The sequence below is a fragment of the Nannobrachium achirus genome (genome assembly GCF_963921795.1).
Source record: "Nannobrachium achirus genome assembly, chromosome: 3".
In the NCBI taxonomy this organism is placed as follows: domain Eukaryota; kingdom Metazoa; phylum Chordata; class Actinopteri; order Myctophiformes; family Myctophidae; genus Nannobrachium; species Nannobrachium achirus.
The window spans coordinates 25226320-25245309 of record NC_137812.1 but is presented as its reverse complement, the minus strand read 5'-3'; the positions used below and the strand labels follow the sequence as shown (position 1 = coordinate 25245309).

Sequence of the window (18990 nt, the reverse complement as noted above, 5' to 3'; positions counted from 1 at the left end):
CTGCATGGGCGGATCTAATGGGGAGGGGCAACATATTCCAGAGCCTTGGGGCCGTGGCGGCAAAAGCACGGCCACCTATAAAATAATAAAGATAAAGATAGGTAGAAAATGGGTGAAGTCATTCACCACCAAAATTACTTTTTTTTTCCTATTGATTACTCATGCCATGGAGACTTGAGTTCAATAATACTTTTTTGTATTTGTCGCATTCCTAAGACAAAAAAAATGATTATAGTAAATTTCCCCTGGATGGGGACCCAAATGCATGGCACTGGATGGGGAAACCGTCAGGGTAAATTTACCATAATATTTTTTTTTTGTCTTAGCAATGCGACAAAAAACAAAAAATATTATTGAACTCAAGTTTCCTTGGTGTGAATAATCAATAGAAATGTTTTCATTTTGGGGGTGAACTACACCTGATGAAGGCCAGCTGATGGCTGAAACGTCGTCACGTCAAATGTTTTAATAAACACTGTGGAGCATTAGTTGTGTGCTGACTTCCACAATTTTTTATCATATGTCGACCAGAGTCCAGCACCAGCACTTGGAAAGGATTGTGCGCATTACCTTGTTCTTTTAACTTCATTTTGGGGGTGAACTACTCCTTTAAGTGCAGTACTTGAGTACTACATGTACTTACTTTACGCCGCAGGTGGATGGATATGAGATACACACACACACACACACAGCCCCGGAGAGGATTTCATGACCTGACACTGTGTTTATGTCCTTATCCTAGTATTTCTTGAGCCCGGTGTCAGGTCTGACAGTGAGAGTACAGTATGAGGCCCATGGGCTTTGCTTCCACCACAGGAACCCAATAGGGACTGAGGGCTCTCTGTGTGTGTGTGTGTGTGTGTGTGTGTGTGTGTGTGTGTGTGTGTGTGTGTGTGTGTGTGTGTGTGTGTGTGTGTGTGTGTGTGTGTGTGTGTGTGTGTGTGTGTGTGTGACTAATCCCTCCATGTGTTCGTCTATCCAGAGGTGCAATGCGAGGCTTGTACGCACAGTGAGCGTCTATCCTGTTAAGACCTGGAATGTTTTAACCCTTTAACCCTTAGCCTATTTGATACTTTGGCTATTGAAAAATAGCAGATATACAAGCTCCGAGTGCCGCGCTATGAGCTTGTAGATCTGCTATTTTGGAAAAAATCGTTTAACATGTGTGCAAATCTTTGAATATATATACATTTTCAAAGCAAACTTGTGTAACTTAAATCTCTGCTTCTGGGGGTCCCTGGAACATCATGTTGTGAGATGTGGTCCGCTGCGACCAAATACACGTAATTTGGGGGGTCCTTGACATGAAAAGGTTTGAGAACCGCTGATTCAGAAGAAGGATTTAGAAGACATTTATAGAATCGTGTCAAAATATTCAAAGACATTCAACAGATTTTCACAATTAAAAAATATAAATAAAATGCAGATCTACAAGCTTGTAGCGCCACACTCATGCCACGCTGTGAGCTTGTATATCTCCTATTTTTTTTAATAGCTGAAGCATAAAATAATGGTTATAAAGCGGTTCAAGTCTAAGGCGACACAGATCGCGGTCTTACTCGGCTATTTCCGGAGGTGTGCGTGTGAGAGACAGCAGCATACCTTTCCCAGACATCATGTCTATGATCTTGGGCTGCAGCAGCACGGTGCCGCGCTGCTTGGGAGAAGAGGACATGGTGAGGGACTTGGCCGACTTGAGCAGGTGCAGCATGTTGGCCTGGGGACTGAAGTCCAGCTCCGGCCTCTTCTTCTTCATGTCGATGTGGACGCCGTGGATGCAGCTCCAGATGCCCTGCAAGGGGGGAGAGGAACAGGGACGTGCAGAGAATGTTAGAAAGGCAGGGGCTGACATTTTTAAAAGGGCATTTTGGTGAAAATATTGGAAATAGCAGGCCTCCAAGCTTGGAGCTTGGATGTCGGCTACTTTCGGTGCTTGATACCACACTGAACTATGCATTATCAAGTCAATGCTGGAGATAACGTAACGGCATGGATTTCTACACAGAGAGGGCAATACTTTCAACATAAGATGCTGCATTTAAGTTCAGGAGAGTTTGGACAAGGCAATTCTCTTGAATGCTGCCTTCAGGTATGCCATGGAAAGAGGGCATTTGCATTTCTTTCACCATTTACCATTACCTAAGTAAATTTACCTAGTTGCTTTACACCACTGAAAGGGAGAAAGGAAAGACAGAAGATAGATAAGATGGAGACGAGTCGAACACGCCGATCAATCCGCTGACCTTTATACGCCTCGAACGACAAGCTATCCAATCACATCGACGCCTTGAAAGAACGCCAGTACTTTCTTTTTGCCAGGCAAACGTTGTCCTTATAAGAGCTGCTTTCAATATCAGTCAAATGTTTGACCTGGTTTTTGTCCTGGAATGTGTCTGGGTCAGATAACCATTGCTCTGTGGGAATAAAAACTGTTCTCTGATCAGTCAGCTGAGTGAACGGAACGGGGCTGAGGATGTCGTCGTGATCTCAAACCATGAGTATAGGCAGGGGTGTACATTTACTTAATATTGTACTTAAATACAATTTTGAGGTACTTTACTTGCTTATTTCCAATTTCCAATACTCTTACTTCTACTCCACTACATCTCGGATCCAGATATTGTACTTTTATTCCACTACATTTATTTGACAACTTTAGTTACTTGTTACTTTGTAGATTATTATTTCAAAACATAGATTAACATGCTTCAACCCCATATACATCTTAGCCATATGAAAATAGCCGATCGACAAGCTCACAATGAATAAATATATCATCGGGTGGAAACATCAACAGTTAATTTCCAGGATTCAAATGAAACATTTGCTAAAGTAGCGGATCGACAAGCTCAAAACGGGTCACTCCGCGCCCACGATTTGTGGTGCATTTCGAGGAGCGTGAGCTTATAGATCTGCTACTTTTTTATACTTTCGTGTGGCGCTGTGGTATGATCCAGTATTAATTTCATTTATAAAAGAATTAAAGTTAGAATATGGAGATAAGAGGTTTCCGCCCCGACAGCAACAATATATTTATATTATATATTTTTTAAGAAATATTGGAAGCAGCAGTTTGGCTGTTTCCACTATAAAACAGGGCTTAAGTGGTTCATTCATAATGTATTCTCTAAGTCTGGCTCCCGGGCAGACACAATGTATCTTTTGGGTCTTGAGCTGGAAGTTTTGGGAACCCCTGCCTGCCTGCATGCTGCGGGGGGTCCCACTTAATCTACTGCAATGCTATTCTAAGACCCTGCGAACGCACACACACGCGCACGCACACACTCCCGCGCGTACGCACACACGTGTATGTACTGTACGCACACGCACGCACATGGACGCGCGCACATTTTGTAAAACACTTAACGTGTGTGGAGGTGCTGTTCGTCTGGAATAAAAGCCTTGCCTAACAGAGACATGACTTATGAATAATGAAGACATGGTCTTAACGGGTATGTCCGCTGCCGCATGCCGGTGTGTGTGTGTGTGTGTGTGTGTGTGTGTGTGTGTGTGTGTGTGTGTGTGTGTGTGTGTGTGTGTGTGTGTGTGTGTGTGTGTGTGTGTGCGCGCACGTGTGTGCGTGTCTGTCCTGCTCTCGCACAGTCACAGCAGACTAATTTGTGTCTCAGCTGGACTCTGGACTTGTATTTTCTACATGTGTGTGTGTGTGTGCCTTTGTGCGTATGTGCAACATGCATGCGTGCGTGTGTGTGTGCGTGCGTGCAGTGGTGGAAAGTAACTAACAAAGTTTACTCAAGAACTGTACAGAAGTACAAATAAGTAAGTACAAATAAAATTAATCAAAACTAGAAACGACAACAGTCAGATCGCACTTGTAGTTTTCTTTAGCATAACAAAGAATAATAAATCGAGCAGTAAGAGCTTCGATGGTCAGCTAGCCTACTATGCTGCAAAAGACGCCATCTAAGTTTCCTTTTTACGTAGGCATTGTCTTTTTTAATAAGACGGACAATATTAAATCCAGTTGGTTAATGATTTGTGGCTGGCTGATTACTAGTTATATTTTTTTTCGACACTAGAAGACGTGCAGGAGTCTTTTAAACAACACCGCGGATGGAAATAATGAATGGATATTATTCATTTTCAAAAGATAAGTAATTTGCTGACAAGAGCAGAAAAGACGATTAGCCTAGCTTAGCCTACATATGGCAGTAAAAGAGTTCAAATGACCCCAAACATGTTTGAAAGGGAGATCCCTTGAACACCGTGGTCCACCACTCACTAGGGATGGGACGATAAGTGATATTATCGTTTATCGTGGTTAAAAACACACTTCATTTATCGTGATATCGTTCTCCGTCATGCACTGGGATCAATTCACCTTTTATTTGCAGAGCTGCATATCCGGTACCACTTAAACCCTCTATAATTCGTAAAAGGTACTTATAATATACGTACTTGATACGTCTTTTTTTTCACTCTCTATCAAATGTCTTTGACAAAAAATAGCTGATCTACAAGCTCGTAGAGCTATTTTTTGGCAAAGGTTCCACCCCAGGATAATGGATTTTGATTATCGCGATAATATCGTAAATCAATAATCGTGATTATGAAATGTTCATATCGTCCCATCCCCAACACTCAGGGACGTGCTGGCCATTGGGAAAAGCGGGACAACTCCCGAACGGCCGGTTCATTCCCGGCCGGTCCCGGCCTTTGTTCCACTTTGGGGGCTGGGCGGCCAACAAAGTAAATCGTCACTGTCGGGCAGAAACCTCGTATCTCCAAGTTTCAAATTTGTACATTTTTTTCGCAAAGCAAAGCCCTGCTTCATCATACAAGGCAGTCGCACAAAAGTAGTGAAAACAGCAGATCTACAAGCACACAATGCCTCGCGGTGCGAGGCGTTGTGTGCTTGTAGATCGGCTGTTTTCACTAGTTTAAATCTTTTTTTAAATGATAAATACAAAACAAACGGTTTTGGACGTACAAGGTTTCCACCCAACAATGACGAAATATAACTCATGTAATTGGCCCACTGGCTTGTCACTTTGTCACAAATCTTTGAGTAGCAGCAGCGCTATAGAGAGAGATCTCTCTCTATAGCGCGCAATGAGGGCCTCTCCAACTCTTTTTCCCAGGCTGAATCAGAGGCCCAGCACGTCCCTGCCCACCACTGACTCACCCTGCTGATCATGAAGAGCAGCCCCGGCCTGCCGCTGCAGACCCCGGTGAAGCAGTAGCGCAGCCTCCAGTAGAACAGGTGCTCAGAGACGAAGGTGAGGATGGACAGGCCCATGGCCGTGGCCAGCATGTAGAACACCCCCGCCATGTTGTCCACGTCCAGCTGGCTGGACATCACCTCGTTCTTCTCGTTGTGACAGATGCCCGTCAGCCACTGGGCCTCCAGCTCCTCCATCTCACCTGCACACACCGTCCATCCATGGCAGCGTGGATAGAAGAAAAAAGAGAACGTTATTTATTGTCTACTTCTGCAGAGCAACTTTTTTTGTGCTGCGGACTTCCCCCTCTGAAAGAGAAGAAGAGAAGATTTGTTTTCAGAATCATTTTGCAGCATATCCAGCATGGTGGTTAATTAATCTACCTAACCGCTGAGTTTACACATTATGGATTATTATTATTATTTTTTTAATATATTTTTATCCCACAGTTTTTGCAAACCATTTCTCACCCAGTGCCAACTACCTAACCTGTAGTCCTGGTTTCCGCTCTCCCCCTGCCGCGCCAGGGGAATTGGGGAGCACCTGGCTGGCTAGGGGGAGGTAGTATAGAAACCAGGACTACTGCATGTTTTTGTGAGGGCATCTACCCTAGGAGACACGGGGAGAACATGCAAACTCCACACAGAAAGGCCCTATCGCCAACCCCATCTAGGGTGTGGGCGCTGATGACGCGGAGGGAGGAACACGCCCCCAGCGCCCACAGCGTCCCCCGGCGGGAATCGAACCCAGGACTTTCTAGCTGTGAGGCGTAGTGCTAACCACTGCGCCACCATGCCCCCACATTATGGATTATTATAATGGTGTTTGGGGTTATCATCTGCTGGGTTAAACTAAATACAATGTTTGACTCAGTACATGGGTTGTTTTAAACTTTTAGGACTCAGTACATGGGTTGTCACTTCCCCTTCCTTTCTCTTGTCGGCGTGTCTCCCGCAACAGCACTGCTAGGAAGCACTGCTTTAAGCTTTGTGCTTATTTATACGTTATATGTCTAATTCGACTGTGCTGCTTTAACTTACGCTAATGTTACTGGGGGTCCCCGGACCCCACTTTGAGAACCCCTGCATGCCACAGACCACCATGACTCTGTACACAAATGGAACCAAATGGATTTGGTCCTTACATTGTATTTATATTTTTTAATTCTACTATACTTGGTAGGCGTTTGTTCCTTAATCGCCCTCACAAGTTTGTTTGTTTGTTTTTTCAGCCTGGAACACGTGATGGAGTGCCTCAATGAGGCATCCAAACCGAAACCCTTCATCCTGAGACTGGGCAACGACTTTCAGCATACATCTCAGGTCTTTGTCATTATTGATGGACTGGCTTTAGAACATGACACACTGCTTCAGGCCATCGATGTCTGCTTCAAGGCCTTTGACATCATGTGCCGAGAGAAGTGAGTGAACAGAACATTTGTGGGAATTCCTACAGAGTGTAATCTATGAAATTCCATAAGACCGGAGTCCAATAAACTGGTAACATTTCTTCAAACTAGAAATGAACTAAAATTGTGATTAAATGCTAAAGTGACAAATGTGTTCCAAATGTGTTCTGATTTCCATATTTTTGTATAATAAATGACTTCAAATAATCCAGCATGGTTTGTGTTTATAGCATTATGTTTTGCACAACCAAATCTATGATGTATTTTGTTATAGGTTTGTAGTTAAACTGTATAGTTTTATGAACACTTTCATCTATAATAACATTCCATAATAAGGACCACTGATTACAACACAAATAATGTAATAACTAAAATTAATGTATAATATCGTCTCTCTGGAATGGAAACCAGGATTCAAATTCAAAAGCATCAAAAGTAGCAGAAACGTGACTCTTTGCGCAGAGTTTCTTTCTTCTGATGCTTTTGTGTGATGCTGTACGATCAAGTAGGGCAGTGCTGCCCAAAAGGTAGATCGTGATCTACCAGTAGATCACCAAGGGTGTGCAGGTAGACCACATGACAAGCCTCTAAAAATATATAATTAAAATATAAAAAGAATATGTCAATATGACATCAAGAAGGGCCTGTCAGCCCCCTTCATGGCTTCTAAAGTAGGCAAACCTCCAATGCAATACTTTCTTCAAGAGTCAGTAGCATTACAAAGAACCCCAAAACCTACCACTTCCATACAGAATGGGATGAAGACATTTCCCCCAGTATTTCCCATTTATTTCCCCCTTACAGTATGTGTCTAAAATGTAACGCCAGTGCTGCTATTCCAAAGCCCCCCATCAGGCCCTAGCTCAGCTAAAACATTTTGGATGGGTAGATCATGTTGAGCTAGTCATTTTAAAAGTAGATCTCACGTCAAAAAAGTGTGGGCACCCCTGAAGTAGGGCGTTCAATTACGAAAAACACAAAAAGTTAAAATATGGGAGATAGGAGCTTTCTGCCCCGACAGCGCCGTCGATATACTGAGGGAGGAAGGGACGTAATGAAAGGCATTTTAGTGAGCTTCCTTTTTGGCCAGAGACGCTGTGAAGCGGCGGCCTGGTGGGAGAGAAGCAGCAGCAGCAGCTAGAAAGAGGTGGTTGAAGAAGGAAGGGGTTGTGAAGTGAAGGCTCCTCTGATGGAGGAAAAAAAGTCTGCCTTTCTTTTTTTTTACCGCCCTGTCTGTAAAAAAAGATGTGAGACTGGTGTCTCTCCTGCCCTGCGTGCTGTCTGAGTGCTGCTGCTGCTGCCAAGGGCGTCACAAGGGGGGGAGGACAGTGGGACTGAGTTACTGGGGCCCAAGGTGGAGGGGCCGAATTATTGAATGCTTTAACCAGTGAAAAATAGCAGATATACAAGCTCACAGCGCGGCACCGAGTGCCGCGCTGCGAGCTTGTAGATCTGCTATTTTTGAAAAAGTCGTGAAAATGTGTATTTTCAAAGTATTTTCAAATGTGTATTTTCAAAGCGAACGTTTGTAACTCAAATTTTGCTTCTAGGGGGGTCACAGGAACTAAATATTTTGAGATGCGGGTCCGTGGCCAAATACATATCATTTTGGGAGTCCTTCACATGAAAAGGTTTGAGAACCGCTGACATAGTAGTCTCTCAAGAACAGACTAACTGAGCTCCAGTTAAGCGAAAAGTACCTTTTCTTTGACGATGGCTAACCAGATTGCTGACATAGAAACATAGGTTTTTCAAAAAACCTTAGAAGGATTCAAAAGACACTTATAGAATCGGGTCAATTCTAATCTTCACGAATTTTCAAAAATAGCAGATCTACAAGCTCGCACCGCGGCACTCGGTGCCGCGCTGTGAGCTTGTATATCTGCTATTTTTTAATAGTTAAAGCATGAAATAATGATACACAATAATGTGTACCCGTTCTAAATGGGCTAATTATTTTATACTTTAGCTATTGAAAAATAGCAGATATACAAGCTCACAGCACGGCTATTTCGAGATGGGGATCCGTGGCCAAATATGTGTCATTTTGGGAGTCCTTCACATGAAAAGGTTTGTGCACCACTGACATAGAAAACATAGGTTTTTCCCCAAAAAAAAAACTTAGAAGGATTTGAAATATTCAAAGACTTGCACAAAATGTTCTTGATTTGTCAAAAATAGCAGATCTACAAGCTCGCAGCGCGGCACTCGGTGCCGCGCTGTGAGCTTGTATATCTGCTATTTTTCAATAGTTAAAGCACAAAATAATTGTGTGAATCCTTGTACCCAGGGCCCAGAATTTGTTTGCGACACCCCTGCCGGCTGCTGCCAGAGAATCTGGCTGCTTGACTTCTCCTCTGTGAAGAAGTTGTACCACAGGATGTAATGATGAATGTAAGGACTGATGCCATGCTGTTAGAGAATAAGAGGAGAAAAAAAAAGTGACGATCTGATCCGGTTGCTCACTCAGCGCAGCAAGGAAGGAGGAAAGAGCCTTCATTAAAACAAAAAGGCAAAGACGTTTGCATTCTCTCATGTTTTATCCCGTATAATCATGGGGGGTGGTGACCGATACATTTTAATCACTTTTAAACCGCTTGTTTCTTCTCCTGTGTGAGCATCAGGTTATATCGTTGTTAATGTTGAAGGACTGATTCCATGCTGTTAAAGAGAAAAACTGACGATCCAGGGCGCTCAATGGCAAAAAAAAAAAAGGAGGAAATCGCCAAAGGCGTTTGTGTTCTCTCATGTTCCATCCCATAATAATCATGGGGTATGCTGACTTTTTAACCACTTTTAAACCACTTATTTCTCTCGGTTGTATTGTTTTATCGCTGTTAAAATAATGTTGGATGTGAGGATTGAGTGCTTGAAAGCAGAAAGAGGAATGAAAGCTCTTTGAATTGAATTGAATTGAATTGAATTGAATTGAATTGAATTGAATTGAGTGGATGCTGTTAAAAGGTTGGTGGATGGAAGGATAAGGAGAGATGGAAGGGAGGGGGAACTAGAAAGTTGCGCTCGGTGGAGCCGTGCACAACGGCACACGAGTAGGTGTACGAGCAGTCTCACTCTCTCTGAGTGTGTGTGTGTGTGTGGTGCGTGTGACCACGTGCACGCACGCAGGTGTTTAATAGGTGCACAGAACGTTGTCTCTGGTCGGGTGGATATCCAAAACTGCTACTTTTCAGGATTCAAATAAAAAAAATAGAGGTTTCTGCCCGACAGCAACGATCACGTTCAGTATGTTGTTAATGAGTGCATCTCTCCATTCCGACATGTCTCCTTTCTGACAGACACTAACCCTATCTCGTACCCTAACTCTAACCTCAGTGTTGCCTCTCCGAGAATAAGAAGTCACTGTCGGAGTGGCGACATGTCGGAATGGAGAGCGCCCCCCGTTGTTAATCAGACGTGGACATTTAGCTAAACAGCATCTCTATCTGTCTGTGTATCTCTCTCTCTCTCTCATCTCTCTCTCCATGTATCAGCTGGCCAGCAACAAAGTGACTGTTTCTCAGTCTCAGGGGCAGTGTTGTCTACAGTCTGTCTACCAAGAGCCTCTTCTGAGCTGCCAGACCAGAGACTGTCTCCCATGAGTTTCTATGGTAAAGACTAGGCATGGAACCATTTATTGTAAATCGATTCAAATCTATTCAAACCGGTGACAATTTAACTTCCAAAATGCCTTCTAAATCCTCAGAACAGAGCAACAACAACACAAAAATGTGTGGAACAACAAGTCTAGTTCCATTCTTGTGTAGAGGTATCAAAACAGTGTAATGATGACAATTCATCATTTCCAAGGCAGCTCAGCGGAGCCTGATGAAGGCCGTACGAGGCCGAAACGCGTTGGTCGTTTTTTATTCCTTGCCATGTGTTTTCGAATAAACCATTTTCTACTTTGAACTGGACAGAACATCATCATTACACTGTTTTGATACCTCTACAAAGGAATGGAACTAGACTTGTTGTCCTAAATTACTATACCCTCTCCAAAGAGCACCTGTTTACAGTTCTTTTTATACTAAACACAAAAATGTGTTCCTGTCCTGAAGGGTGAAAACACAAAAAGGGGTTCCCGTCCTTATATTAGTTAAATGAAGCTTCAGCGTTAGTTTATGCAGGACATGGGAGTCAAGTTGCTGCTCAGCTGTAGTCAGATGTCAGTCAGCTCTGTTCTCATATCTCATTAACATATCTGCTGGTCATTATGTCACATGACTCCAATCAAAGCTCTCAATCAGTAGGGAAGGCTCCTTTAAATATGGCTTGCTTCTCTACCAATGCTTGGTTTCCGAAGCTTCGGAATCATTTGCTGCTTGTTGCCTCCTCCACCCCAGCCTCCACCTATTTGCAGGATCAGTCTGGCTAAGCTCAAATACTTGGTGATTGTCTGATTAAGTTACATGTCAATGTGTTTAAGCTCAAGTACCGTGATCTTGACTAAGTTTCATGTCAATGTTGTTGAGCTCAATACTGTGATTTTGACTATGTTACATGTCATGGTTATTGCTATTATTTTGCTATTGTATCCTCCCTGGTTTTGCTTAGCATGCTCAGAAAAGCTTGCACAACATTCAGGGAACATCTCCGAACGCGGAGCCCTTCAAACGCCAAGATTAACTGTATTCCATTTATGCAATAAATGGTTAAATCTGCTTGACCTGTACTCCATTTATGCAATACATGGTTAAATCTTCTTGACGTGAATGTTCCCGCCTAAAATCGATTTAAATCAAAAAGAATGATCGCGATGCAAACAATTCTATATGGTAAAGAACGTCTGTCTGCCATGCATTTCCATGGTAAAGACTGCCTGTCTGCCATGTGTTTCTATGGTACTTAACCCATTTAGGGCTAGAATTATTGAATGCTTTAACCAGTGAAAAATAGCAGATATACAAGCTCACAGCGCGGCACCGAGTGCCGCGCTGCGAGCTTGTAGATCTGCTATTTTCGAAAAAGTTGTGAAAATGTGTGCAAATCTTTGAATATATGTATTTTCAAAGCGAACGTTTGTAACTCAAATTTTGCTTCTGGGGGTCCCTGGAACTAAATATTTTGAGATCCGGGTCTGTTGCCAAATACGTATCATTTTGGGGGTCCTTCACATGAAAAGGTTTGAGAACTACTGACATAGTAGTCTCTCAAGAACAGACTGAGCTCCAGTTATGTGAAAAGGACCTTTTCTTTGACGATGGCTGGCCAGATTGCTGACATAGAAACATAGGTTTTTCAAAAAACCTTAGAAGGATTCAAAAGACACTTATAGAATCGGGTCGAAAATTCAAATTTTCACGATCTTTCAAAAATAGCAGATCTACAAGCTCGCAGCGCGGCACTCGGTGCCGCGCTGTGAGCTTGTATATCTGCTGTTTTTCAATAGTTAAAGCAGTCAATAATCCTAGGCCTAAATGGGTTACGAGTAACAGACTTACTAATCTCTCCAGACAGATTCTGCTGACAGCAGGATGTGTCAGCAGTCAGCAGCACCACTGCTCTGAACGTGTAGTGTTGTTGTTGCTAGTGGGAATAAACACGGAAGAACCTGGGAGGAAGTGGACAAAGAAAAAGGGGAGGAGCCAAACCGAGTTCCTGTTTCTACACATTTTGTGTAGACAACATGTAGGAAGCAAGCACCAAAATAAGCAGCTAGACTTTGGAAACGAGCCCCCCGAAAAAAGCAACCTACAACTACCAATATTTACAACCTATACCTTACAGAAAAACTAAGGCCAAAGTATAATATGATATTGTCGTTGTCGGGTGAAAACATTGTATGTCCAAAATCCTTTGTTTTGCATTTATCATTTAAAATGATTTAACAATGCTTGTAGATCTGCTGTTTTCACTACTTTTGTGCGATGGCCTTGTACGATGAAGCAGGGCTTTACTTTGTAAAAGAACATAGTTACGTACAAATTTGAAACTTGGAGATACGAGGTTTCTGCCCGACAACGACGATATGATATGATAAAGAGAGAGAGCGCGCTGCGGACAGGATGTCGTCTCTGTAGGGTGGAAACCTCATATCTCCAAAACTGCTACTTTCCAGGATACAAATTCCAAAGCATCAAAAGTAGCAGATCTACAAGTACAAAACGTGTCATCCTGCGCTGCGATTCGATCTTGTGGATCTGCTACTTTTGATGCTTTTTTGTGACCCTGTATTATGCAAAAAAAAATCACAAAAAGTTAGAATATGGAGATAAGAGGTTTTTCTGCCAGACAACAACTATATCCAAAGCGCCCCCCTCTGCTCATAAAAGTATTTCTTGTGGACCCACAGAGAGCAGCACACAATTGGTTGTCACCAAAGACATAAAAAGGTAGACGCCTCTTCCGCCTCTCTGGTACCCGTCTCGCATTGATAGGCATTTTTGATTGACAGGCTTGGAATTCTTCAGTGTGCGTAACAGACACGGAAGGTCGGTAGGCAAATCAGAGGCAGGTGGGGGCGGGTCTTTTCATACGCAGCTCTTAAAAACAGCTGCGTCGCGCAACACTAGGAACTGGCTCTGTTGAAGTGAATTGTAGTCCTTGGATAAGTCCCGGAAAAGACACGCTGTGATTGGCCAGTAGTTTTTTTGAGTTGCAGTCTGCCCTCGATACTTCCGCTTTATGCCTATCAAGTTGGACGGGTCACTCCAATCAACTGCAGCGGTGGACGAGGTATCTAGCTTTTTATATCTGTGGTTGTCACTGTTGTTTGAAAGTGTAGAGTGCATGGTATAAGAAACGACAGACAGTGGCTCTGTATGGATGTCTGTGATTGGCTAGTACCACTCCATAGCCATAGCATCCTATAGCCTGGAGGGACAATGAGTCTGAAAGGTTATTAATAATTAATTCACAAAAGATGACATGGTTGTCGTCGACCAAATAAGACATATTAGGCCGGTAGTTTGCAAGATTGCGGACAGAAAGACATAAAGACAGACAGACAGACAGACAGACAGACAGACAGACAGACAGACATGGGGAGAATGCGAGATACTGCCTTGGGCCACGAGGAGATAAAAATAGACAGTTGAGGAGGGAGGGAGGGAGGTGAGAGGGGGGGAAAAGAATCGAAGAATAGGTTGGGATGGAGAGATGGGAAAACTAGCATGGGATTGGGAAGGAAGAACGTCCAGGTCGTGATGGAATGATAGAGAAATAAATATTAATGGGAGGATGGACAGGGGAGGATATCGTCGTTGTCGGGTGAAAACCCTGTATGTCCAAAACCGTTCTTTTACATTTATCATTTTAAAAATGATTTAAACTAGTGAAAACAGCCGATCTACAACGCCTCGCGGTGCGAAGCGTTGTGTGCTCGTGGATCTGCTGTTTCCACCACTTTTGTGCGACCACCTTGTATGATGTAGCAGGGCTTTACTTTGCGAAAGAACGTACACATTGGAAACTTGGAGATACGAGGTTTCTGCTTGACAACAACAATATATATAGGAAGGGATGGGGGAAGGAAGGGGTCAAGCCTATCAATTTGTGATAAATAAGTAAAGGCTACAATGAAGCCGGAAACGGCAGACCTTTACCCAGCGAGCGACACATCACGTCTCAGGAACGTGTCCTTGGCTTTTGGCTCAGCTATTTTTCCCCCGACGTGCGCAAACAACGGCGTGCAGCGGAGTGTGAATCGGGATTAATCCATTCAGGCTTAAAATGATTTAATGCTATTGAAAAAATAGCAGATATACAAGCGGCACCGAGTGCAGCGCTGTAAGCTTGTAGATCAGCAATTTTTGAAATTGTTTTTTTATTATATTAATTTAAAAGCGAACATTTGTAACTCGAATATTTGGGTTCTGGGGGGTCCCTGGAACAACATATTTTGAGATCGGGGGTCCGCGGCCAAATACATGTAATTTTGGGGGTCCTTGACATGAAAAAGTTTGAGAACCACTGAATTAGAAGAAGGATTATAGGAGACATTTATAGAATCGGGTCAAATACTTGCACAAAATGTTCACGGTTTTTCTCTATAATAGCAGATCTACAAGCTCGCAGCGAGGCAGCTTGTAGATCTGCTATTTTTCAATAGTCAAAGCATAAAATAATGTTTAATCCAAAGTGACACAGATTTGTGTTCGGGCTTAAATTGGTTAACGGAGGGGGTGGGGGGCTGATGGGAGGGAGAGAGAGAGGTGTCATTACTGTGTAGGATGGAGAAGGGATGGAATGAGGGGAGAGAGGTGAAGTGGTAAATAAATGGTAATGGAAGGCAGACAGGAGGTGGAGACGGTGCAGAGGCATGAAGTGATAGTGATGGAGTGATAGAGAAGGGCCTCCCTGTGTGTGTGTGTGTGTGTGTGTGTGTGTGTGTGTGTGTGTGTGTGTGTGCTCATGTGTGTGTGTGTGTGTGTGTGTGTGTGTGTGTGTGTGTGTGTGTGTGTGCGTGCGTGCGTGCGTGCGCGTGCATGTGTTTGTGCGTGCGTGTGTGAGAGAGAGAGTGCGTGTGTGAGAGAGAGAAGCGTTTCAGCAGTTCGATTAGTGTTGTGTGTGTGTGTGTGTGTGTGTGTGTGCACGCGCGCACATGTGTGCGTGCTTGTGTGTGTGTGTGAGAGAGGCATGGTCTCGCTGTCTTTCTTCCATTCACAGCCTATTATACACAACGATCTGAAGCATAACACACACACACACACACACACACACACACACACACACACACACACACACACACACACACACACACACACACACACACACTAATGATGATGAAATGGTGTGTTAAAAGTGGCGTGTGATGGAGAGAGAGAGAGAGAGAGAGAGAGAGAGAGAGAGAGAGAGAGAGAGAGAGAGAGAGAGAGAGAGAGAGAGAGAGAGAGACATAGAGAGAGAAGAAAAGGGTAAGAGGGGGGATGGGTGAAAAAGTGGAGTTTGAAGTCCCAAGGCGACGAACGACACACACACACGCACGCACACACCACTTAGAACCTTGCCCATGTGACTCCTTTGTTTACTATGCTACTGCTGTACACTTTTTTTTATTATTATTATTGCTGAAGTTCCACCACAGTGTACCAAAGAACAGGACTGTTATTAATGTACAAACCAGTAAGACTCCCTAATCGGGAGATAAGCGACCGTTGGTCGCTTATCTCCACAAATATCACAACCTCCACCTCTCACGTCATACGGGTAGCCATAGTTACACCTGGAATGTTGAATCTCCATATATGGAGATAACCTACGCATCACACAAAGTCTGACCTCACCAGCCCATACTTGGGCATGGACGACTTATATCTCCATATACGGAGATGGCCATATATGGAGATACGATGACATCACAGAGTCCACAGCTGATGATGTGGCGTGATGTCATACAATACACAAACAAGCCCTATATAAAGGGGCAATTCTCACCAGGGAAGAGAGCATTGCCTGGAATGTTGAATCTCCATATATGGAGATAACCTACGCATCACACAAAGTCTGACCTCACCAGCCCATACTTGGGCATGGACGACTTATATCTCCATATACGGAGATGGCCATATATGGAGATACGATGACATCACAGAGTCCACAGCTGATGATGTGGCGTGATGTCATACAATAAACAAACAAGCCCTATATACTGATGCGATACGATGACATCACAGAGTCCACAGCTGATGATGTGGCGTGATGTCATACAATAAACAAACAAGCCCTATATACTGATGCGGAGATATGAGCAGGGCAAAGGTGTGACGTGTGACGTGAGACCGACCGACCGACCGACCGACGGACGGACGGACGGACGGCCGGTGGAGGTTTTCATAGTAAACTGCTCCCTGACGGTCACAATAAAGGGGCAATTCTCACCAGGGAAGAGAGCATTGCCTGGAATGTTGAATCTCCATATATGGAGATAACCTACGCATCACACAAAGTCTGACCTCACCAGCCCATACTTGGGCATGGACGACTTATATCTCCATATACGGAGATGGCCATATATGGAGATACGATGACATCACAGAGTCCACAGCTGATGATGTGGCGTGATGTCATACAATAAACAAACAAGCCTTATATACTGATGCGATACGATGACATCACAGAGTCCACAGCTGATGATGTGGCGTGATGTCATACAATAAACAAACAAGCCCTATATACTGATGCGGAGATATGAGCAGGGCAAAGGTGTGACGTGTGACGTGTGACCGACCGACCGACCGACCGACGGACGGACGGACGGCCGGTGGAGGTTTTCATAGTAAACTGCTCCCTGACGGTCGCAATAACAAATAAACTTGATTTGATTTCAGCTATTGAACGCATGCGTGGGTGCATGCATACAGTACGTGTGTGCTAGTATTACTCAACTTGTGAGGGCCAAATGTCCCCACAACTTTTAGAATTTAAGAATAAAACACTGTGAGGACCTCAGTGTGAGTATCTCTCACCAGAGGGAAAAACAGAGATTTGGGGAGATAGACTTACAGGTTACAGGGTTGTATTGGATTAAACACTAAAGCTTAGGTTTTGGGTGAGCTTGTAGATCTGCTATTTTTGAAAAATGGTGAAAATGTGTGCAAGTCTTTGACTATTTTGACCCGATCCCATAAATGTCTTCTAAATCCTTCTTCTATAACTTTTTCATGTCAAGGACCCCCAAAAACATGTATTTGGCCACGGACCCCCAGCTCAAAATATGTTGTACCAAGAAGCAGAGATTTGAGTTAAAATAAGTTTGCTTCGAAAAATATATATTCAAAGATTTGCTCGCAAGTGCTGCACTCTGTGCCGCACTGTGACCTTGAATATCTGCTATTTTTCAATTGCTAAAGCATAAAATAATTCCAGCTCTTAATGGGTTAATTACTATTTACTTATAATGATAGAAACGTGTGTGTGTTAGTGATGGGACGATAAGTGTGATATTATCGTTTATCGTGATAAAAAATACTCACGATATTTTTCAAAATAGCCGATCTACAAGCTCACAAGGCATCACAGCGTGACGCGTTGTGAGCTTGTAGATCTGCCATTTTTTGGCAAATGTTCCGCCCCAGGATAATGGATTTTGATGATCGCGATAATATCGTAAATCCCGATTTATTTTGTCACAATAATCATGATATGACATTTTCATATCGTCCCATCTATAGTGTGTGTGTGTGTGTGTGTGTGTGTGTGTGTGTGTGTGTGTGTGTGTGTGTGTGTGTGTGTGTGTGTGTGTGTGCGTGCGTGCGTGCGTGCGTGCGTGCGTGCGTGCGTGCGTGCGTGCGTGCGTGCGTGCGTGTCTCACCGTCCCCTATAATGCCCAGTATGGCCAGGTCCACGTGACGTTTCCAGTAGGAGCCTTTCTGCAGGGCGATGCCGTAGCCGGTGGTGGCGAAGATGTATCCGCTGCCGATGGTCACCAGCTTGCAGCCGTCGTCTCGCCCCGCCATGTAGTTGAGAACCGCCGCGTCATAGATGAACGCATCCAGCTTCCTGCAGGGCAGAGAGGGGAGAGGAACACAACTCATGCTGTTGCTGTCGGAGCTGAAACCTCTCATCTCCATATTCTAAACCAGGGGTGGGCAACTTTGATGATGGCGAGGGCCACTATATTTCCCCCTTCACTCCAGAGGGCCACATTGCATATTGCTACGTCCTACTTTGTCATTCTAGTATCTCATACAAAAGAAGCAAAAATAGCAACATATTTTTGCTTCTTTTGAATTGGAATCCTGAATAATTTTTTGTTGTTTTTGAATTGGAATCCTGAAATGTAACATTTTTATCTAATTTCAAATGCATTTAGTTATATACTTCATGAACCTAAATACAAATACATTGGACATAAAAAAAAAAAAAAAAAAACATTTTAATACTACTATACTAGTCATTAACACACGCCCACGTGGTGTCAACGCGCCAAACTCTTTGATGTTTACGTGCGCCCACGACGCGCTCGACGCGTTGTTCAGTAAACTATACTGTACTGTAGCTACTGCACTTGGCTACCGCGGTGATGAAACAAACTCCATTTCCCAACATGCAGCGCGCAATTACGTCACCCGGACGTGCTGTCTGTCTCGTTGACTTCCTGTTTAGCGGCTGCACAAAAATGCTGTTTTCTCCGGATTCTCTTCCTTTTTCCATTTTTTTCTCAAAACGGCAGCCTCTTCTACCTGCCGTAACACAAACACTGTGGCTTAGAATTGATAAAAAACGGTCCTGACTGAAAGAAAAGATTTTCGCGAAATAAACAGGACATACTCGGATTACATTTACTCGGATTACTTTTCTCGCCAGTACTCTCGCCGGTAGGTAAAATGACGCGTTGCCATGGGCACCAGCAAATTAAAACGTCAAAACCACGTGGGCGTTTAATGTGTTAAGCTACTAATATAGACTGACGGAAATAAAGCAGGTCATGAATTGTAACAGCTGAAATCAGTAATATAT

At 43.6% G+C, this 18990-nt stretch overlaps 1 protein-coding gene across 1 annotated transcript in view; it reads right to left on the bottom strand.

The window, feature by feature from the left end:
* The window catches only part of LOC308280795 (glutamate receptor ionotropic, NMDA 2A-like), a gene marked incomplete at both ends in the record, with an annotated part of 238007 nt that overhangs the window by 10303 nt on the left and 208714 nt on the right, over positions 1-18990 (bottom strand). The window contains 3 exons of the mRNA XM_080720958.1: positions 1603-1792; positions 5147-5385; positions 17843-18030. Of these exons, the coding sequence (XP_080577084.1) occupies positions 1603-1792; positions 5147-5385; positions 17843-18030 (617 nt within the window). The remainder of the gene's footprint in view (positions 1-1602; positions 1793-5146; positions 5386-17842; positions 18031-18990) is intronic.